Source organism: Aquila chrysaetos, chromosome 2 (assembly GCF_900496995.4).
Source record: "Aquila chrysaetos chrysaetos chromosome 2, bAquChr1.4, whole genome shotgun sequence".
Lineage (NCBI taxonomy): Eukaryota > Metazoa > Chordata > Aves > Accipitriformes > Accipitridae > Aquila > Aquila chrysaetos.
Genome location: NC_044005.1, coordinates 2,302,539 through 2,325,688, shown reverse-complemented (window position 1 = coordinate 2,325,688; position 23,150 = coordinate 2,302,539). Strand labels below are relative to the sequence as shown.

General features: G+C 45.4%; 1 protein-coding gene across 1 annotated transcript in view; it reads left to right on the top strand.

Annotated features, from left to right (window-relative positions):
• Nucleotides 1–23,150, top strand: part of MDGA2 (MAM domain containing glycosylphosphatidylinositol anchor 2) — a 385,028-nt gene that overhangs the window by 125,163 nt on the left and 236,715 nt on the right. The window contains exon 2 of the mRNA XM_030036202.1: nucleotides 12,531–12,670. Coding sequence (XP_029892062.1) covers nucleotides 12,531–12,670 — 140 coding nt within the window. The remainder of the gene's footprint in view (nucleotides 1–12,530; nucleotides 12,671–23,150) is intronic.

Here is a 23,150-nt window from a genome sequence, read left to right as displayed (position 1 = left end):
GTGGTTGTCACTGCATGGTTGAACTGATTAAGCGTATTTACAGCTGACGTGGTTGGGGGGTGGAGTGCTGTGCTTTGTGGGTCCTGACAAGTTGCTGCACTATCCCTTGACCAAGTGGAGGCATCTGGCTAGTTGACTTGGTGTCCCCAGACTGGTGCTGACTTTCTGAAGAGCTGCTGTAGGTTAAACACGCTTTTCCCCCAGCTCAAACCTCGTGGGGTCTCTCACTTTGAGCCTGTCTTCCGAGGAAGCTCGGAAGATGAAGGCTGTATAAGCTCTTCCTGAAGAAATTGTGCCAACGGCCAGTACAAGGCAGGCATGAAAAAAAACACAAGACAATGCAGACCTACAATTCCTTTCTCTGTTCTGTCCCCAGTTTTAAATGGTGTTTGGAGATTATTCTGCCTATGAGGACTGCAGCACCTGGCTCACCTGCTGAATTCCTCATCTCCTCATGCATATTCTCATGCTTTCTCCCACCTGCTTGCGTTCTGGATCCCCCATAAACATTTTAATCCTGCTTCCGCTGTCAGGTTTTGTTATTTTGCCCTGGGGAAACTCAGTCCTGCTATTTGCCCTCTCCCAGGAAAGCTGGAAGAATAGCTTGGTCAAGAATGAGATTATGCTTTTGTTCTTTCCAGGTAAAATCCATGTTGGTGCTTAGTCTCTTGAGATCAGCCTGCTTCTGGATAAACCCAGCTCCTGCAACTCTGTAGCACAACGGGCATGAAATCAGTTCAGAGCAAACAAAGCATACAGGCAGTCCATAAAGTGGAGCAGGGGCTGGTATGCTTTATGTACACAGGTCCCCCAGAATTTATGACAATTATAAAAATACATGGTTTTGCTTAATCTGTTCTTATGCCAGCAAGAGAGAGAAAACAGCTGAAATATATGTTCACTTTTAAGAATAAAAATTAAAATAAACCAATCGTTAGAGATACATTTTAGGATCTGGGGGAGAATCACAGTCATGGATGTGTTGGTTGGAATTGGCTTTCAGGATTTGAAGTGGGACTGTTGACAACCCTAGGTCAGGCTAGCCAGGACCAAGTCATCTACCAAGGCTTCAAGCTCCAAGGATGGCATTTCCACAACTGGTCTGGGCCCTCTTCTCAGGGGATACGCTAATTTTGTATATGCGAAAAGAGTTTGTACAAAATCATCGCTATCACTGTCTTTTTGCTAGTGTTAAAGGACCTTTTAAAAACAAATCAGAGATGGGCACTTTCTGTCTGATGACAAGTTCTCAACAAGAAACGCAGTTTTAAAAGGCTCAGTAGTAGAAAATGCTATTTGCGATATTCCCTCCCAGGCCATTTTTCAGAGCTGGTGGGTTTGGTGGGGGTCAGTGATGGTCAGGTCGCACTGTGAGCTCCTGGGCCTGCTGCCCTTGGGCAATGGGGAGCTCCTTCTTGGTGACCACTGGTACTGGTGGGTTGTGTGTGATGCTGCTGGTCTCCTCGGGCATTGCTTCTCTCCTGAAAGCCTGGTCCTTCTCTCCTCATGGAACATCAAGAGAGCTTCACTCCTCCAGGGAGTGGGAGGATGGGGCTTAGTCACAAGAACCTGATAACCTCTTGTACAAATAAACTGAAGGTTTATTACTTAATTCAGACAGTTGCTTCAAACAAGTCAGTTCCCATAAATAACTATTTCTATTTTTTTTTCCCTCTTGGTTTTTAGGGATGAACTAACAGAGGTCACAAGCTGTAAGAACATGCTTGGTTAATCCTGCTTAGCCTGTGCAGCCCTGGGCAGGCTGGTTTTTAGCCGTAGCTGCCGGGCACCGTTGCAGCTCGGGGTGTGCAGTCTCCCTCCCGCCCCAGAGTTCCCAGGGCTGGCTATGCATGCTGGCTGAGCCTGCAAAACTATTATAATCCTGGAGTACAGGAGCTAATAGAAAAATGACTCATTTTCTTGGTGCTTCTGCTGTCTGGGTCGTTTTTTTGTTTGTTTATTTTTAACTGTGTTACTCTTTTCCTACTGAAGCTAAAGGGAATTACACAAGTTTTGATAGTGCCTGGAATATATAAAATCTGGTATAATAGGTTTCTAGCTTTATATAATGGAACATATTCTAGTCATTCAGCAGTCACTCCTACACCCAGTGTTTCAAAACAAAGATGCGAAAACTAGGTGTGAGACATTGAAGTACAGGAAACACAATTTTAATTCAAGAAATCATTTTTATTCCTGAAAGGAGGTTTGTTTTCTTGATAGTCCCTGCTTACTGGGACAGATTTGTGCTATCTCACAAGAAATGCAAATTGTTGTTTAAAAAGCTGTTTATTCTTGCTTAACACTATAAAGCAGCATTTTTTTCATTTGCATTCATGTAAGGTTATGTATTTTAAAAATCCTCTTTAATATTAAACTGTCTCTTTTCAGTCAGCAAGCTAAAATGAAATCCTTTCTGAGGCCCCTACAGCATTTAGTGAAACTTTCATTGCTGAGCCAAACAAGAACAGGCTTTTTTTCAGGACAACATGATCCCTGTTGCTGGCATTCACATGGATTTTGAAGCACCTACAGCACTTCCTCCTGCTTCAGGACACCCTCATAAGCCGTATTTTTGTTGCTTTTGCCTAGGCTGATGAGAAGTTAAACATTGCACATGTATGTGTTTGCAGTCTGATTGTGGCAGTGCTCTGAGGCAAGGCTGGTCGTCTTTCCTGCATCTCCAAGCCACGTGGGGCCAAGAGTCCTGCCCACCCCATGTGCCTGCATGAGCAAGGAAAGGAGGAGCTCTGGGAATAGTCCTCAAGCTCTTTATGGGCAGCGTTGTGTTAAGCACTGGGACAGGCTGTCCAGGGAAGTGGTTGGGTCACCATCCCTGGAAGTATTTAAAAGATGTGTAGTGGTGGCACTTGAGGACATGGTTCAGTGGTGGACTTGGCAGTGTTAGGTTAATCGTTGGACTCGATGATCTTAACAGTCTTTTCCAACATAAATGGTTCTATGATTCCTTCTAGCCAACCCTTCTGGGCTGTCTTTTCTCCCAGAGCTGGTGGTTCAGGCACCCAGCAGCTCCCCATAAAAGCGTGGTCCAGTTTCTTTGAGTTTAAGCAGTGCTTTGCACCATTTAAATATTTCCATCTTTACCCTAATGAGATGCCCATGGCTCATCTGCAGGTGGTGGAGCACAGATATGGTCCTCCCGGTGAGGTGCCCCGGCTGGGCATGCATCGCTGGGTATCGCTCTTCCAAGTCTTGATGCTGCCAAGCTGTGCTTTGTGATGGCAAGCTGGGCTGGGCTGGGCTCCAATGGCTTGGGTAGCTCCAGGGAAGCTGAACTTGGAGCTTTTCCACCTAAACTCAGCTAACCCCATCGTGGATCCTGGAGGTACGTACAGGTCTGCGGAACAGACAGTGATTTTTTTTGTTCATTACATCCTAGCATTATGTTAAAGCATGGGTCTGGGGAAAGGCATTTTAATGTTCTTATTGGATGCCAGCCCCAACATCATTCTGCTTGGTTGCACTCTGTTGGTTCATCAGAAGTGCCCTGTTATGGATGTGCCACGACGTGGGCCTCAGCGTGGCTTTGAGCAAGGTGTAGTGTAATAGTGGCATTATCAAATTAATAGGTCCAGGCGTCTCTGCACCTCAGAGTGAATCTCAATGGATCTTGCTTCATTTGCTGCTATGCTTGGCTGCAGAGGGGATGGGAGGTGGAGGCAAACTAATTTTCTGCCAGCTTGTACTAGCAGCAAATGAAGCTTCAGTTGTTACAGTGGGACAGGGGAAACTACACGAACCATGGGAAGAAGGTCCAGAGCTGGCCTACTCGGAACATTCTTGGTGCCTGCCTAGAGCTCCTGCCGTGGATCTTGATTCCCTCCTTGCCTGCGTCTGTGATTCATCACAGTCTCAGCGTAATAAAATTTCAGATTTCCTAAGAGGGACACGACCTTTGCCATGTTGTGCTGGGACCTGTGGCTAATTTCTGTAGCATTATCTATCTATCTATCTATCTATATATATATGTGCAGTTTCTTTAGGGCTGTATCTATGTCCTTGATGCTGCTTGTCATGAACCGTGCTGCCCGACTTTTCTTGGTTAAAAATACATTTCTGAAAGATGTTTCGTCAAAGTGTGCAAATGGGAGTAATGGTTAAGAATTCAGGATTCATTACAAAAAGGTGATTTTTAATGTGTTTGATTTTCATGTGTGTCTGCCATTTTAGGTGGGGGAAAGTCAACACATTACTGTATGCTCAGAACAGCCAAATAAGTAAGACATGTTTACTGCTAGACTATAATACTGTTGAAACAGGTCTGGCAACATCATCTGTTTTGTGATGCCAGGAACAACAAAGTGTTGCTTCAATTAAGCCCGTCACTTGTAGATCATTTCTTCTCTTATTTTAGAAGATTCATTGAACCCACTGCCTGCAATCTGTAAGTTGCAAACCACTCAGAGAGCTGCTCAGGGAGGAAGATGTAGTGTAGGAAGGTTTCCCTCTACACTTGTCTTTGCAATTCCCCCCAAATCAGTGCGATCCTGGAAAGATGCCATATTTGTTGTGTGCAAAGGATGTATCAACCTGACGTGTTGTGAACTAACCAAGAAATCACAACAGTGTCATTCTCTGAGCATGCAGGAGTAAGAGGCTGGGAAATTTAGAAGTACCAATTGCAGGGGCTGCTATTTTAATAAAGGAAGCGTGGAATACTTGCTTTCTGTGGCATGGGAAAACGTGACTGCTGTGCTAAGCTTTAATTGCCGGTTTAAGGGTGTCAAGCAGAAGCAAGAATTACAAGGCAGTGTGTCTCAATGACTTTCTTTTTACTTGTAGCGAGGACCCAGTTTAAAACCAAAACAAAGAAACTCCTTCTTAGAAATCCTGCCTGGAAGTTCTGTACCAGAGGGATGTTTTCTCAGGGCTGATACTCCAGGCGACTTAGTTTGTATTTCCAAGGTCAAGAGAGGTACTATTGCCATGAGTATGTCCCATGCGCAGCCCTGGTTGAAGTGGAGGTACCCATGTTGTCCTCCTGTTTCTTGGGAGAGTAACTTGGCAGTCAAAAATCTGTAAATCTTATCAGAGTGTGTGCATGAGAAGAGCAGTCCATCTCCTTGAATTGAATTAGCTGACCTTTTGATGGGTGAAAGAAAGAGCAAGAGGTAAGTCAGGAGATAAATTCCTGCAAGAGCATAGAGGAAATTATTCTTAATTCTTTGCCTTGGCAGGGACACATGATTGTGACCAAGCAACGGCAGTTGCATTGGTAGCCCTTTGCTCCTGCAGAAACGGCAGCAGGGATGGTATATTGCAGTGAGGTCTCTCTGGTGGCTCAGCTGAGGTAGAAAGAGGCAGAGTTAGTACGAGAAATGTGCATGCATTAGGAAAAGGGTTTTCTTTGGCATGTGATGGTATCTCTGATATTCCTGGACAATCCACAAAAATCCTTAAAATAAAAATGCACTGACATCAATTAATTCCATGTATAGAAAAGGGAGCCTGTCTTACACCCATACGTACAGAAATATGTACGGTGGTTGGGATTGTACAGAAGTCTTTCAAAGCTGGGCTTTCCCACCTGCGTGGATGTGGTGGCTGTCCTGGCAGGCTGAGCAGAGAAGAGACTGAAATGTCAACAGGATTGCTTTGTGTCTTCTCTGGCTCATTCGGGTCTTTTCAATTCATCTATGAAGAGTGCAGCTTTGCTTACCAACTTTGCTATGTGCTGCTAAACAAAGAGGGGTAAATGTTTAAGGACACATAAATGCTGAGGAAGAATAAGTAGTGAGTTGTTGAACGGTTAGAGCTAACTAGAAACCAAGTTCCCATGTTTTTAGTAAGTATTTTCTTCTCTGAGTTTCATAGAAAACTCATGTTAAATGAGCTTTTTGCAAAGGATGCTCTATAATTGTGTTCCCGTAATTAACTGAAGGCTGAGACAGCACCGGTTAAGAGTAGAAGCCATCTGCTTTGTGGCTGCTGCCAGGCATGGAGAGCTTCAGTGTTACAGTTCCTCCCAAATGTAATTATCTCTGGCCACAGTTATTTGCTGGTGAAAAGTTCCACTTACACACACAGAGATTTGGTCGAGACCTTGTTGGAAAACAATGGTGAGAGACTTAAACTCTGAACAATATCAGAACTCAGGTCCTGTAATTATTTCCTTTAATCTGAGCAATGGTAAGATCTTCATGATTTGTGGAAGTTGTAGGACTACTGAAAATGTAATTAAAAATGAGATATGTATGTGAAATAGGAGACCCATAATGATTCTGCTGGAAAATGTAGAATGTATTTGTCATGAAAAAAACGCTTTTCTTCTGGTTGCCTTCCCTGGGCTTTCCCCAGCATCCGTCGTGGGGAGCAGCGCTGGGACTGGAGCGGGGCACGTCTGCATGCTCAGCCTCTGTGCTGCAGGGCATCAGCCCTGCCTGCACGTGGGTATGGTTTGCTTATCATTTCCACGGTTTTACTCTGCTGCTCCGCATCAGGAGCCTTTCCATGTAAAACCAATTAGCAAGAGTGAAGCCCCCAGTGAATTTCATGCAGTTCTGCAGCATAATAAGGAGGAAATAATTTTATTTTATTTTTTTTTTTTTTTAGAAAGAGAATATTTAAAGTAATTGCAGATGTGTTTGTAACTCAGAATTAAGTTTTCCCATACTCACATCAGCTCTTAATTCTACTAATTGCAAATGAAGTGACCAGGAGTCTCAGTGGTGTTGCCATGATGAACGCACTGCCCTATGGCAATAATTCTCGTCAATGCAGAGTTTAGAGTATTTTGCTGCAGGTAACGTGGGATTTGTGACATCCTTTTCCAACTGGAAGTTAGGTGACACTCAGTCCGCTAATAAATTTATTACTGGACCAGCTTTTTTTGAAGGTGTAGTATTCTTTGGGGGAAGTGGGGAATGGGAAATGTTATGCAACTAGTTTTCATTAAATAAATATTCAGGGTATTGATTACATTCTTCATTTTGGGTCCCAGCTGAGAGAAATGCCAGGCACCTAACACAGGAAGCCTTTGGCTAGAGGCTGTGTGTTGCTGACCTGTGCGAGGGGCTTGCCCTAGCAAGGGCTGTTTGAAATCAGTTGTGACATTCCTGGTTCAATCCGTATTGTGCAAAGTGCTACTGAGCAAGCACAGGTCTTCTTGTGGAAATGTCTGAAATTACTACATTTGGTTTAAACTCTTAAATATCTTCCCTTTAGTATTTCTTTATTTTAATTTATCTTTTAAATAGCATTGTGGCTATATGTTACCTTCAGTAGCCTTAGCAGGTAAGTGATAGCAGGGAGAGGTCTGTAGTTTAAAAGGTTCCTGTGTATCAGTACTAAATATTTTCTACCTACTTTCAGCTTATGCACATGGTAGCATCTGTTGTGCACTCTCTTCTTCTGAGCTGACCTTGCCTACCAGACTACCAAGAGAAGGATGAAGTCAATTTTTTTTCCTCTTTGGTTGGACTGATTTTTGCTACATTGCTTGATATTTGCCCATATCTCTGTGACTTAAACTGTGTTTCCGGCACTCAGGAAGCCGCCTTGATTGATAGCACTAACATAAGAAGGCACCGAGCTAATTAAATCACACTGCCGCTTCCCAAGACTGCTGTCACAGGCTGACCTAATTTTGACGCTACAAAGCTTATCAGCAGAGTATCTATTGAGTTAGGGGAACCATAACGCTGTTTCTAGGAACAGATAGATCTATTTTATTCCCCCCCCCCCCCCCCTTACAACTCATTACACTGCTGTTTATTGTTCTTCCTGCTGAGTAAGTATTAAAAACTTATGATCTATGGCATATGGTCTCTGTCTGTTGGTATCTGTTTCTGGAATGGTAGGTATGCTCCAGTTCAGAGAGGGATGGGGAAAAGGCCGTGATAACTCTTCAGACATGAATATGGGCTGAGATCCTTGTCTCTGTTATGAACTTTTCTTATTTAAAGTGATTTGGAATAACGAAACCATCACTGTTGCATCTCCTGAGCAGGCATAATCTGCTCTCCTGCTAATTGCAGTGAGCTGCTGGCGGCTGGCTGAAGCTGGCGGGGACCCCGATTCGTGCTGGTGAAGCACGAGAGCAAACTCGTGCAAGGGTTTTGTGCAATTTCTTTGTCTTTCTTGGTCTGATGCGTGCGAGTCCAGGTGCATAGAACCAAGATGAATCAATACATACCAAAAGGTGGAGGTGGCTAGGGACGTGGAAAAGAAGGAGGAAGAGAAAGGCTTCACCTTCTTGCTGTCACTGGAAGACTGGGAAGCTGAGGATGTTTTTTGTGGAGGTTCAACCCTCTTCTCAAAAAAATAATTTACGCTTCGATCTGTTTTTAGTTGGACAACGTCACAAAGTCATATGTAAACAAATATCCCATGCCCTAGAAACTTCTGAGATTATCTTAGAAATCATGAATAAATGCTTTTTAGATTTTGTGCATCTTCTGTCAGTTAGGAAACAGTGCAATCAGTCACATAGACTTAGACTTTTTTTGATAAGAGCTGAAATGGCCATTTATTAATAAGATTACAGCAGCTATTTTTTTAGAAAAATACCAGTTATTGTAAAGGTTGTGATTAAGGTCAAGAGAGTTACCAGCACGTTAAACAGAAAGGCGGACTGGAGCACTCCAGTTGTCCAAGGTCTCTTATTCGCACCACAGCTACACAAACATACTGTAAGTCATGAAGGATCTCCTCTCTGAGTATTATACTAACTCTCATTTGTTTATTTGCTTTTTCTGGGTGGCCAGCTTGGTTTGAAAAAAAGCCCTCTTTTCTACTTACTCCTGCAGTGCCTTAGAAAATAAATTTTATTCTGCATATTTCCCTTCAAAGGTAGCTAGCATTCATCACAGCATCAGGTTCATCCTTTGACTTTTTTTAAGTGCGTCTAGATACCTGCATACATATTCAACTTTGGACACTTCTAATTTTGCCTTCACAGAAATTTTTCTGATTCTTTTTTCTTTTTTTTTTTTTTTCGGGTCTGTGCTGTCTGGGGAACTTGTTGCAAGTTGAAACCCAATCACTTGTGTAGGCGTCTATGTGTGTGCAAGAGACAGAGAAGGGAAAGAAATTGAAATTGCTGGAAAAGAGCAGCCAATAAAGGGGGCTTATGTAACGTCAACATATAACGAGATACGGTGAAAGGTCAGGCTGGCACCATTTTTCATCTGAAAGAAGAAATGTCATGGAGCTGCACAACTTCTTTGCAGCAGAAGTTAGGCGGGGTTGTCCTTGGGTTTGTTGTTAAGGCTTTTCCTTCTGACCTGACACTTAGCTTTCCTTGCGTCGTGTGCGCGCTTTGCCGGGAACAGCACCGTGATGGATTCTTTCATGCAATATTTACTGCCTATAATCACAAGACAAATTCTTCTAAAGTGCCACAAACAAAATAAATGCTAAGTATATATTACTTTAATGTCTCATCTGCTATTAAATCCTTGGAGGCATATTTCAGAAGTAGCTGTAATGAATATTCCTGCAGTAGAGAGGGAGGTGACATTTCATAATTATGCAATGTCTTCTAAACCATAAGACTTTAAAACTCAAAGAAGTAAGAACGTTTTTTATTTTCCTTTATTCGTTTGATCTCCTCTTAAAGCAGTGTATTCTTTTGCCATAATAACACACAAGGGGGTATTTTTTCTTTTTCTATATTGCTTCCCAAACCTAATGGATATGGTGCAGTGGCATAGACACTAAAATGAAGGACACTTCAAATGTAATTTGAAGTTATATGAATATAATATGAATGAAAAATGTAATATTAATGTAATATGGATTTAAAAGGCAGCAGGATGTTGGCATAATGTTGCTGACTCTTCTAATTTTATCAGAAGTCTCATGATCTATGCTGAACCTTGTTTTACCTTTCTGCTCCGTGGCTCTGCTTTAGCATGTCAGTATTTTATTATTTGTATTGTGGAGATCATAAAAGCCCCAGTGGTGGCCCAGAGCCCTGTTGTACAGCAGCTGTGCATGGCAGAGCAAGGAGGATGCTCTGTGTCCCAGGACGTTGAACTCTTGAGGCATGTGGAGGGGAAGCAGCTCTTCCTAGCACAGGGAAAGCTTGGTGGAGCATTAGTGCTGCTGTTCTACTTAGGAAAAAAAAATAATAATTAAGAATTAACAGGTTCTTTTAAGGTCAGAGTGTGACACATGAGGCTGACTCCTAAACAAGGACATCTCTGTCCTTGCAGGAGAGACGGTGAGCTCCATGGGAAGAGCAACCTGGATCTATGGTACAAAGGGATGGATAGATTCAATTTTTTTCTTCTAAGCAGTAAGTAGCATCTTTAGCCTTGCAAAGTGCCAGCTGTGTAATCGTACAGGGAGGGTGCTGGGGCTGCAAAACAGTTCTCCTGAGCAGTAGGAAAGCAAAGCTGAGGTAGCTCCTGTGTACGGAGGCAGGTGGATACACTTGCCTGACTAGACGTGACCATAGGCTGAGCGTTGTGTGTATATTCAGTCATTGTGTTGTACTTGGCAATAACTGATGCCAGGGAGCAATTTTTACTGGCCTCGCAAAACTGCCAAGAGCAGGGATGCATTGGTCTTCAGCCTGTATTCATCTTTGCTTAATAGGGGCTGCCTGCAGATGAGAGGAGAGGGCGAGCTGGTGGGTCTTTGGAACTCGGCGCGCGGTGGCTCGAGGAGCAGAGCTTGCTGGAGGCTTTGCTTGAGCTCGCTGCCGCTGGCGCAGCTGGAACTGCTGGGACACCCCTGTCTGATGGGAGGCTGTGAGCGTGGGGTGGGGGGGACGACGCTTTTTGCTCTTGTGCCCACTTGGTTAGTCTTGAGTGGGCCCACCAAGCTGTTGTCTCGGCCGATCTGGTGGTCTTCTAGACCTGTGTCGCCTCGTACCGTTAGACTTTGTGAGCGCACCAGTAACGCGGGAAACATCCATTCCCTACACGAGCTCTTCTGCCTGAGCTGGTGCTCTGCAGAGAGGGTCTGCCGAGGACAGATTTCTTAAATGCTTACTGAAGAGGTTAACTTAGGCCAAGCACGTTGAAAAATGAAAAAATATAGTAGGCTGAGTGGCACAGGGGCAACACAAGGTAGCTGGGAATATCGGGCTTAGTCATTACAGCCTGAAATAATTATTCTCTTCCTGTTCATTTAGTTGACCTGCCACTGTCCTGTTCAGGGTCCTTTGGTTGAGTCTCATTTTCTTCAGTCTCATTTTCTTCAGCCTCTGGAGAGTGAGGGTCAGAAATTTGAATTATTAGCAGGCTTGTATCAATCCTAGGCATTGTGCAGCAGTTGATACCACCACAGGCTGTGTCAACTGGGAGCCGTGGGGGGGTCAGACCAGTATTGGCATGGTCGTGGGGGGTCTGCAGGGGTGCCACAGCGATGCACCCCAGGAATCCCACGTGCGCTTGATGTGGGTGTTAGCTGAGCAATTGCAGGTTGTTCAAAGAACCAGTAGAATGGTGCGAGAGGGAGGCGATGTGCAGCCCAGAGCCCTGAAAACGGAGCTGCAGTCTCGGGCAGGGGGGTACGGCTGCTGCAAGGGACTTGGGGAGCACGCACGGGTGTTATCCCAGCAGCACGGGGCTCCTGTCCGTGGGAAACTGGACCGGGAGCTCGACAGCTTCGAGTCCTGTTGGGCTCAGCTCTAATTGTTCTGCTTGCTGGTTGTGATTTAAGACTTCAGTTAGGACTTCAAGATGAATCCACTTTTACTGAACAGGAGCAGCACGCAGATGAGCAGAGAGGGTGAAAAACCAGGTCTTTAAAACTCTCCAGAATTAAATTTTATCTCTTCTGCTGTTTAGTTTATGTTACTTTATTTGGCAGTAGGACTGTAACTCAGCTTTCTTATCCTATCGATCCACTCTCTGAAAATTTTAATAGTTGTGAATTTTGCGGTTCAGAAGTAAAGAAAATTGTAGAGCCAGGAACATGCTTTGGAGACTTGCCAAAGCAGAGCTGTAATTTGTACCTGCGGTATTAGCAACAACATTGCGGTATTCCTACATGTACAACAGGTAAAACAGTGTAACTTCCTGTAGTTCGGGTTGCATATACAAGAAAATTAAAGTAAGGGTTCTGCTTGAACTTAACCTCTGGTCCAAATCCTGATCCCTTCGGCAGCAAGAGGATTTTGGTATCGACTTTGAAAGGAAGCAGCACCAGTCCCACTGTTTCTCCTGCTTAATTTTAATGGTTTAATTAAGGCCTCTCATTTGCATAATGAGTGTGATAATGCATTTAGAAAGATATATAATAAAAAAGAACAATAACGCAGAGTTCATTTGGAAACGGAAGCAAAAATAACTGGAATGCAAATGAGATTGCAAAGGTTTTGTTCAGGGGATCGCTAGGTATTAATAAATTCCGTGGCAATCCCTTCTGGTGCCAGATACTCGTGTGCTGAGTAAGCAAGGGTATTCTCCGTGGTGAAAATACTCGGCTCCAGCCTCGGTCCTCCCAGCTGGGGGGTATGCAGGGACCCCAGGCTGCTGCAGTGGAAATGGGTCTGAGCAAAGCCCCGGGGGTGCAGGCGATGATGCTCACCTGGTTTCTCTCTCTGGGTCTTGCAGCCCCCCCCACTGTGCGGATCGTGCACTCGGGCCTGGCGTGCAACATCGAGGAGGAACGCTACTCGGAGCGGGTCTACACCATCCGCGAGGGCGAGACGCTGGAGCTGACCTGCCTGGTCACCGGCCATCCTCGGCCACAGGTGAGCCCCCGCCGTGCCCGGTGGCAGCCTGCCACTGGCCACCGCGCCTTTCCTCTGCTCGCTCTGTCTCTGAGCCCGGGTAGGTTGGCTTCATCTTCTGCTACGGACTAGACTGGTGCAGGGTGCTAGACATCAACGCAATGGGATCCTGGGTGGGGTGGGGGGGATTTGTCCGGGCTGTTGGTTTGATATTGAGGTCTTGCAGAAGAAACACCAACAGCAGAAAAGTCTATGACTCTTTCTTTTTTTTTTTTTTTTTTTTTTTTTTTTTTTTTGAATGACTGGCTAGGAACGCGATACTAAAATCAGCAAGTCTATGTTGTACGTTAACATGGGGTCCCGACGTGGGTGTTTGAGATCCATGGAGGTTGGTAGAAGGAAAGGAAAAATAAATGTGAGGGCAGGGACAACTGCAAGTAGACAGTATGCACCAGAGTGAACAGCTGGAGTGGGGGCACGCAAGAGCTCGGGGCAATCTCGCTGTGTGCCTGGCTCTTGGAGGTCATTGGAACCACAGCGTTGCAGCCCTACAGAAAACAAAAGTCAAACAGAAAGAAGCTACCCATTTCCAGGCCTAGCTCTGTTTTATAGCATCACATTCAAAGCCAAAGAGTCTTGTCAGGCTGTGCTACAGCTGTGTCCCCCGTCACCCCCCGCCTTTGCCCAGGGTACTCCGCTAACAGGTTATTTTAGATAGGGACCTTTTAAGACCTGTGCAAGTGTAATGCTTTATTCCGCCCCCCCTCTCTGCTTTTCCATTTCCATCTTTTCCTTTGCTCTTTGAACCAAGCCTGCTCTCTGTTCCCTCTTCTGCCATTGCCACTCTGCCTTCTGCTGTGTCCCCTCACCTTGCTCTGTGGATAAACAAGCTGAGTACCGAGAGCTGAGGGTGCGTCTGTAATTAGCCGAGATTACCACGTTTCACAGTGCACATGTTTGTATGAGATTTTGAATGCTAGAATAGCTCGCAAGGATTTTCTTTGCAAGGTGGTGAATTAAACACCTCCCTCTTGCAATGGCATAGGACGGGCAGGAGCTGTGAAGTGCAGTTCGCCGGGGTGGGAGCTGGGGAAGGGGGATTCACTGGGGACCTCAAGTCTGCAGATGAGTGATGTTCCTCCAGGAAGGAGATGTGCTGATTCTCTGCCGTTTATTCTTTAGCTCTTTCCAGTTTAATGAGAAGATTTAAAAATAAAGTTGAAGTTTAGCCTGTGCTGGTTCCAGGGAAGGCGTAGGTCAGGCTGTGTCTTAGAAAACTTTACTTTAACTGCACACAGTTGCACTCTCTCAGCTGCAGTCACACATTAAAGCCACGTTCTAAAACAAGCCTTTTTTCTTTTAAACTAAGTGATGTCTGTCTAGCCTTTGCCAGGTGAAGGAGAAAGGAAAAAAAAAAAAAAAAAGGCCTTAAAAAAAAAAAAAAGACTGGGCTAAGTGTCTGTTTTTGATAACACCCCAAGTAAGATCAGTGGTTTTAAAATCAGTTCTGTTGTTATGTTTGAGTGGAAGTAAATAGCACGTTCCTATGCAGGCAGAAAAGAGCAGGCTAAAGGTAGGCTGACGCTTCCAGTGAGCTTCTTTGGAGAATGTTTCTTTCTCAAACCATCTCCTCCATCTGCTCCAGCAAAGCTGACCAGCAGCCTGCAAGGTTTGGTGCAGCTGAAATCAAAGATCCCTCTCAAACCTGCCTGCCTTGGAGGCTCGAGGCAGCCTCAAAGCCAGCGGGGCCGTTATCCATCAGGAAATGCTTTGGACCAGCTATGAAAAGTGCCATCTCGAGCAGTAACAAAGCTTCTGATGTTGCTGAATCAAAAAAAAAAAAAAAAATCTGTTCAACCAAAACGTCTTATCAAGAAAACAAGCACACGGCTGCTTTTTTCATAAAAATCTCTAATTTCTCATCTGGGATTCAGGATGGAAAATTGATTTCTCTTCGTTTTACCTGTTTATAGATTTTTCTTTGTCAGCCAGCACCTCGGTCTTCTCTCTTGCGCTCACTCTCATGTTACAGCTCTGAGACTTGCAATATTTTTTGCAGATTAATTGCCTGAGAGCAGGGGGATAGTTTTGGTAGTCTCAGATGGGTGATTCTGCAGAGAAATACAGGAGGCTTGGCAGGGCTGCATTTGAACATTAGCCTTTTTATGACCTTCCTATTAAATTTCCATCCAATTTTAGTTCTCCAAAAAGTAAAAAAAAAAAAAAAAAAAAAAAAAAAAAAAAAAAAAAAAAAAAAAAAAAAAGCCTAAGACACCATAGCTTTTTGCGTTGCCATATTTAAACTTCAGCATGCTACTCTGTGGGAGCCGCAGCCCCTTGGACTCATTGCCTGTGAAATTTGGCTTCTCTTAACAAAGACTGCTGTGAATCACACCAACATTTGTGTTGCTTTTGTCAGTGGGGCTGCTGGGGAAAAGCACTGATCAGGGTCAGGCAGGAGATCAGGGTGGACGTAAAATCAGCAAGCTGGTGCTCGCTGTTTCCAGCTGTCAGAGAACTACTCTTACTTGCCAATAATTACTCCTGGGTATTTTAAATACAGATAGTGTAAGATTTTTATTTATTTTGCTTATTGGATGCATTCTGCTTTATTGGATGCATTCTGCTTTATGGCCCTGGTTCTTTAGGGGGAGGTCTGCAGTGTGTTTCTGTTGTGACTAAGAGGCAGTGGCTGGGTGGCAGGGGTGATATGGCATTTATTTTTACGCCTTCCTTTTTTATATGTGCAGAATTTGTATATGAAACTTGTTGAAATATTGTTGGTCTCTCATGTTCAGACAGCATTTATGAGATGGGTTTGAGGGGAAGTATCTGGTAAGGTGCTTCCTATTCTCCTTGCAAATGGAAGTGGTGAAAATACATTTTTTATTTTCTTTTTTTTTTTCTACAAGAGACTTCCATCCATATTTTGTGGTAATTGCCAGTCTTTTCAGTACTTCAATTTTTTACTGATTTTTGCACAGAAGGTTATCATATTTGGTTTGCAAATTGTATGGAAATTATTTTCAAAACGATATTTTATCAGACCCTGGGAAGTGAGTTTATAAAATACGTAATTATGTATCTATTCTAAGAATGCTATTCAACTTGCATGTGTTTCTCAAACTTTTTCAATTACTATTGGCATACATAGAAACTCTCTTTGTTTTAAACACTGTAAGAAGTAAGCAACCCTGCACTAGGCATTTATAAAATCCCCTATTGGCGTTCCCCCCCTCAAGTGATGAGTGGGCAGAAAACACGCATGAACTGAGGAGAAGAGGACGTGGTGCAAGCGCGCTGTGAGTCAGTTGATGAGACCGTCCGTCCTGCACCCTTCCTCCAAGAAGTGGCCTTTTTAGCTGCTGGCGTGATTTGGACCTCCGCCTTGCAAAAGCTCTTCAGTCTCTGGAGCTGTTGTGGTTTTGGTTCTCGGAGGCCGCATCGCCTTCGCTTCTCCCACCGTGGCAGTATCCAAGTCGCGCTGCAGTAATGACTGCCAGGTGATGCTGGCCCCCAAAATACATAGTGTGCAGTACCAGGGTTATTGCTGGCTTGGAGTCTTTGCAGGGTTTTACCAGGTCACTTGGATTAATGAATTGCCGTAGCTTCCTTTATTTGTGTTTTAAAAAATAGGAGTCTGATATGTATGTACAACTCCTATTTTCTGCAGTAAACTCAAGTCTTGGCCAACTGCTGTCCTGTGCTGCTCCTTTACACTCCAGTGGCAACTGCCTAAGGGACCATGAGGAATTCTTGTCTGAAAGAAAGGCTGCTGGATGTATCGTGGAGCAGAAATGCCACACTAGTAGGACAGTGGTTCATGGAGGGGGACCAGAACGTTAGCGCTGGGCCAAGCAGGAAAGTGGTGCACCTCGGCAGGGGTGCCAAGAGCAACCTGCTTTCTGCACATGCTGTTCGTTCTCTTGCCTTGTCTCCCTGCTAATTGGGATTGCTTTGGCCATCGCAGGTGACGGTGTTAAAGCTAAACGGAGGCTGCCAAGTTCCACCTGTAAACACGTGTGTGGTCCCCACTGCGTGGGTACAGGAGGTGAATTTTGGGCTTTAGTCTTCACAAACATTGTGCTGGTTCGTTAACAGAGAGTGTCTGCTTCTGTTTCTGCTCAGTGAGGTATGGGAACCAGGCAGCAGTGCTCAAGTAAAAAGATCATTCGATATGTAAGGCTGGTGTGAGTAACAAGCTTTATTTAATGTCCTTAAAGAGAAACTGTGGAAGTACCTTCTGCAAGCCTTCAGGTTTGGGAACAGCATTTAAGAGTGGGTGCAAATGCTAAAGCAGAGAGTTCTTCTGATTTGCAAGCTGAGTTTGGTAATTGAGCACCTTAATAGCTAGGGGTTTGGAGCTACAGTTAATTACACCTACAAAATTAAAGTCTCTTTAAAATCATGCACTCTACTTAACAAAGAATTTTTTTCTTGGTTTGGGGGCTAATTAGCTGCATTCACCTGCTTTCCTGATTCTGAGCTCACAGTAGGTCTCCACAACTATTCAGAGGCAGTTTGAAAGCCAAGTATCTAATGGTTAGTAGAAGAAAATCTCTCGTGAATGTTCCTCCTCTGGGTCTTCTTAAGGTCTCAGCCAGATGGCAGGCGGGCATGTACCAGACCTAGCGATGGGCTGGAGAAGATGCCAGCACTACAGGATGGGTCAGCTTAAGAAGCTGAGCCTAGAGGAGGACCAAGGTGAGCCCTCTGTTTAGCTCTAGAGGACATCAGGTCTTGTCTGATGTTTGTCCAGTTGTTGCCTTCCTGTCAGCCTAAAAGGAGCACAGTGACTCTGTGGTTTAGAGAGGTGCCTACGAGTGAGCCTCAGACCATTGCTGTAAATTGCTGTGAGAGGAGATGGTCCTCAGGGAGTCTCCAAAGGCTCCTCTATGTGCTCTGCCACACCAAGCACCTTTTTCCTCAATCCTCACCATCCCATGGACCATCCCCAAGGAGAGGAGACCTTGCCGATGCTCTGTCGCAGCCTCCTGCGCTGCGGGACTGCTGTTACCACCACAGTGTCTATCTGGTTTTCCTTTCTACCACATTAAGAGTTCCCCTGGCATGTAAAGAGAGAGGCGGCAGGTTGCAGATGTGTCCTTCTCCTTTGTTTTGCAAGGTGGCTCCTGCACACCCAAGTTTTGTATCTAGGACACAATTACACATAAATATGCCTTTGTGTGCAGGTTAATGCCTGCAGTTGAGTGCTTGTAGATTCAAAAACTCTTCCTGGGAAAAAGGGCAGGGCTGAGACCCCCGGAGCAAGTGTGTTTTTCTGCGTGAGAGTGCTTTCAGCTTGTCCTGCGGAAGCCACTTCTGCTTGTGCCACCTGCGTGTTGTGCTTTGGTGGTATTTTACACTCCTTCCCGTGGGCACGAGGGACTGCAGCGGGGGGATTGTGGGAGCGGGGAATCAGACCAGAATATGTGGGATCCGTATTTTCTCCTCCTTCCTTCACGGATTGGAAAAGGCAAAGAGAAAGTGCTGCTTATGGGGTTTCTCTCCTAAGGGTACTCTCGCAGCTTTAGAAGAAAGCTGGTGGGGCCGGTGGGGACGTGCACGCCGTGGTGCCAGACCACTCCGCTCCTGCTTAGCTTGCTGAGGACACGCTGCGTGATTTGAGGCTGCCCTTGGTGGGTGTCTGCTGCAGGTGGAAGTCTGGGAGGAGGAATAAATGTTTTCTTTTTTTTTTCCTCTTTGATGTCAATGCTCCTGTGTGCTTTACCAAAGCGCACGTTTATGCCTTTTTGTCTTTCCAGGCATTGCTTTTAACTTTTCAATCAATTGATGTAGTTCTGTAACAGGCTGATGACTTGCGCGCGCCTCTTTGTGATCTGCTCCAAGTCGTGTTGAAATGACACTGCTCTATAGGGGCCTCTCTTTGAAAATGTGTTCTTCAGATTTACTGGCTTCCCATCATGTGCCACAAAATTCTCCCTACGATTAGTTACAGGCAGGTGGAGGTAGGGAAACTCGTGTATTCAGAGTGGGGGTTGCACTTTCCAACTGGAAACTGTTTTGCAACTTTGTTTAAAATTTTTTGAGGTCTAATCGATATCAGTGAGGCCTTTGGGGAGAATAATGTAAGGCTACAGTAATTATTGCAAAGGAAGAGAATTACAAACACTTGCACACTGTTGTTCCCCAAAGCTTAGCCTCACTCCTAATTATAGAAAAAGCTCTGAGCACCCCAATACTTCATTGCATGTCTACTTGTTATCTGTGGAGTGATTGTGTAGCATTTGATATATCACTGCTGTTCATAATTTGCAGCATTTTTATACACAGCACTCATCACTTGATCTATTAAATGCGCCATTAGTTGCCATAGAAACTAATTTTCCTTGATTAAGTTTTTGAAATGCCACATCCATGCTCAGGTGAGGCTAACGGTGGGTGGGCAAATGCAGCCCTTTTTTCATCAATTACTGCTTTCAGGATTTTGCTCAGAGGTTGGTTTGGATTTCTGAACAAATTTCTGCAAAGCCCCTCGCTGTTTGGGAGCGAGGGCAACGTGACGAGTCCTCCCCTGTTGGCGGCTGGCTCTGTCCCTCGGGGCGAGGGGCTGCCGTGTCACCCTTGGGACCCGTACGTTTTCCAGACGTTAGCCCAGGAACTGAGCGTTGTGCTGTACCTGCCTGTCAGCTCGACAAGAGACGTTTAAGGATGTGCTAAGGCCACTTATCCCTATGACGCAAATAAGTTATTTGCTCTTTTCTGTGGCTAATAGGTGACATTTTATTTACGCCAGTGAGGCTCTCCTGCACAGCCTATGGAGGGATGTAGCTTATCCTAACCTTCCTTGGCTGCTCCAGCCTGTGCTGGGGGGGTCCAGCCGGTGGCAGCAGTGACTGTGGCTGTCCCAAGGTGAGCAGTGACATTTGGGCCACAGAGGTCGGAAGAAGCAGCATCTTCTGAAAGAGCAGGGACTGCCTGGGGTTTTGTACTCCTGGTTGTCCACTAAAAGCTGAATGATAAAGACCTCAGTCGGTATAACCTCACCTACGTCGTTGTTTTATTTTTTCTCGGGGTGTTTTTTTCCCCTGTGCCTTTCACCTCTGTGTGCCGTCACACCTCAGGTTACGTTATCCTGTCACGAGTGGTACGTTCCGAGATGTAAAACGTGCTGAGTGGAGGGAGGGGGATGCCCGAGTCCTCATCCAGTTGCTTCACTGTGGCTGCAGGGTGGCGATGGGGACAGCTGTGGGAGTGCTCTCTGTCCCCACCAGCATGGCCCAACGCTCTCTGGCAAGTGATGGGGTCCCCACACTTGTCCCCCTGCCCCGACCAAGCTCCAGGAGTCGGAGGAGGCAGCAGCTGCTGCTGACACCCGTGGTCCGGCTGTCCGAGTCGTGTGCTCTCCGCTCCCAGCGAGCTCGGGGATTTTGAGTATTTTGGGGATGCAACATGCCCTAATGAGCCCCGAGGCTTTCTTCTGCAGAAGCATGGCAGATTCCACCTCCTCGCATCCTTCTGGCACTCTTCTCCTATGCAGTGCTATCGGACTATGTCGTTTGATCCCCTTGAAATCAAGGGGCTAAGACGTGCACTTAGCCCTCGTTGTGTGTGAAGAGAGTGGCGGAGAGCTTGGCTCTCCCAGAAAGTAGCGCATGGGAGGATCTGCTTTTGGAAGACCCCAAATTTTCTCCCTGCCTCTGTTTTGCCGTGTTTTCTTTCCACTTGTAGGAGTGGAGTGCTGTGCTGATGGCCACTCTGTCAACAAGTAGATGCTCCCCTTGCAGCTGAGAAGCTGCTTGGAGATACTTTGTGCTTCCCGAGCTTGGTGCTTGCACACCCTGAGCAGAGCCGGGACTGCTGCTCCGCCGGGACGTGTGTGGCCCTGGGGGGGACGTGCACCCTGCCTGTTGGGAATTCGGGTGGCGAAAGGGGGTGGTCCGAGCGGCGCGGATGTTCTCCCTGGGCTGCGGGGGACCGTCAGGGATGCTGATGCTGTGTGCCAGCTTGGTCGGAGCAGCGAGGCGATGAGCACGGAGCCTGCCCTACAGAAATGGAGGTGCTGGCTGGCAGGGGACGTTCTCAGTGTAGGCTCGGTGCTTGAGTCCCCAGAGGTGCCTGGGCAAGCCACGTCGGGCCGGACTGGGGTTAGCAGGGCTGACCCATTTTGCACCTGCTTTGTTGTAGCTATTGTCTACAGTGTGTGGATGACAGGGCTTGTATTGCAGATTTAAACTGCAGAAGAAGGAATTGTTTGACTTTAATTATCATCCAGTGCTGAGTGGTACGATGGGGCTCGAATAAACAACTGAACGGAGCAATAGGCTAGACAGGAAAGCAGTGATATCACAGTGGGGGGGAAACCTTGTCTTGCCTTTCATTTAATTTGTTGGGTTTGTTTTTTTTTTTTTTCTCTTTTTTCCTTTCCAAAGCAAGCATGCTGAACCTAATGGTATGAGTTAGGTGGGATGGATGAGGCCCCTGCTGAGAGATTGGCCAGCACCTCCCTGTGTGACGGGATGTCTGTGTTTCCCCAAATAAATGCAGAGGCTCTTCGGAGAAGCAGAAAGGAGCAAACTTTTCAAATTAGGGAGGAAGATCAATAGGGGCAATATATAGAGGGTAAAGGGCTAGCACATTTGTCCTTATCAGGGCAGAACCATGGTGCTAAGCGTGACCGAAAGGTCAGTCCAGCCCAGTGTAGCCCCAGTCAGCAGCAGCTTTTGCTCGGCCTTCTACGTTTGCATTCAGAAGCAACAGCAGGGAAGGAAACAAATAAGATTGGGTAAGACCATTAGTTTCACTTGCTTATTGGGAATTTTTCTCCTGTCTCAAATGAGCGGTAGGAATAAACCAAACTTATGGAACTAAATAGATTTTTGGTGGGTCCCAGCACGTCTGCGGAGTGGCTAACTGCATTCCTTTACACAAAGCAGTGCTGCTGTCCTGGGTTAGAGCATGTCGTGTGCTCGGTTTGCGATGTGCTCACATGCACAAGTGTCTCGGTCCCAAGAAGCGTGGTGCAACTCCGGGAGTCTCTTGCTCGCTTGCCTCTCAACGCTGTCCCTCACTGTGGATGCTGTGATTTCTGTCGCGGACTTTTTTTCACGTTTAACACTTATTTCTCTTGTCAGACAGAGCAGAGGAGGGTTGTAGCGAGCACTGAATGTATCTGCAGTGCCCTGCAGAGGTGGGAATTCAGGTGCTGTACTTTAGGAAGAAAACAGCAAATAAACTGTTCATAGCCTCAACAGCAAAAATGGCATGTAAAGTTTAATCACATAGTTCTTTTAATGCTGAAGAACAATGGAAACACGTGCCCTTCGTAGCTAAGTGTGAGCTTTATCGAGTCAAATGTTTATAAAGGGTTTTTTGCCAGCATAAAATGCAGGCTAATTTAGTCATGAGTCAGGCTGGATTTTGTCAGGTGTTCACTGAACATTTGTAAAGTCTTCCCGTGAACTGAGGAGTGTCATATGAAATCATCATCAATTCTCTTAACAAGAGTACAATTACTGTAATAAGGAGATGCAGAATGCAATAGGAAAACAGCTGTTCCAGTGTAAGTAACCCCCCCCCCCCCCCAAATTGCTTTCTTTGGCCCCATCAGCAGTTAATAAAAATTCCTATCAATTAAAAAAGAAAATGTAGAATCCACTTTACCTCAAAGGAGCCTTTTATGTTTCACTTGCAGCTGATCAAAGAGAACATCACGTGGGGTTTTTGTTTTGTTTTTCTGAAATGCTTTTTATATTTTAATGGATGGAGTGCCATAAAATGTTAATTCTTTTTTTGCGCACGCTAATAAGGTGAAGGTAGGATTCTGTTCTGAAACATTAGAGGAGGCTACACTAATCACACTAATTAAGATGGTATGCATTTTAAATAATGAAGGTGTTTCTATAATGTGCTACAGTTACATGTGTCTGTTGAAGGAGATACCTCGCTGCTTGGCAAGGAGCTTGTTTGCTGGAGCTGAAAGGAGAGGTGAGTGAAGCACTGTGTGGTGCACACCAGTTGCCTGTCAACTCCAAACACTCATGGACTGGGGTTTTGCTCTGCTCTCTGATATCCTGATGTACCACGGGTGTTTGAAAAGTTGCCTTTGCTTGCTTCTAAACCTCATTTATTGATATTGTCAATAAATATATCTTTGTCTCAGTGCTTCTGTATATTGTCTCAATGCTAAAGCTTATATAGCCTCAGCTGTGGGAGGAAAGGCTTTCCTGAGGATGACTGTGGGAGCCTTGAAGTAAGAGCAGGCAGAGGTGGGGAAATAAGTGAGGCAGGAGGGAGGTCCAGAGGTGCTGAGATCCAGCTGTTTCTGTTGATTATGGCATTGATGGTGAAGGTTATAAGAATTTAGACTTCCCAAAAAGCAACCCAGGAGAAAACATAAGCCCCTAAAGAAGACATTTCCCCCCAAATCTGTTTTGGACCTGAAGTCCTTGCCTAGTGGCAATCTAATGCTAAAAACTTGCAGTTAAGTTGTACTTAATGTCAGGGCTTGGTGGAGTTGTCTTTGTTAGGTGGCAGCTAT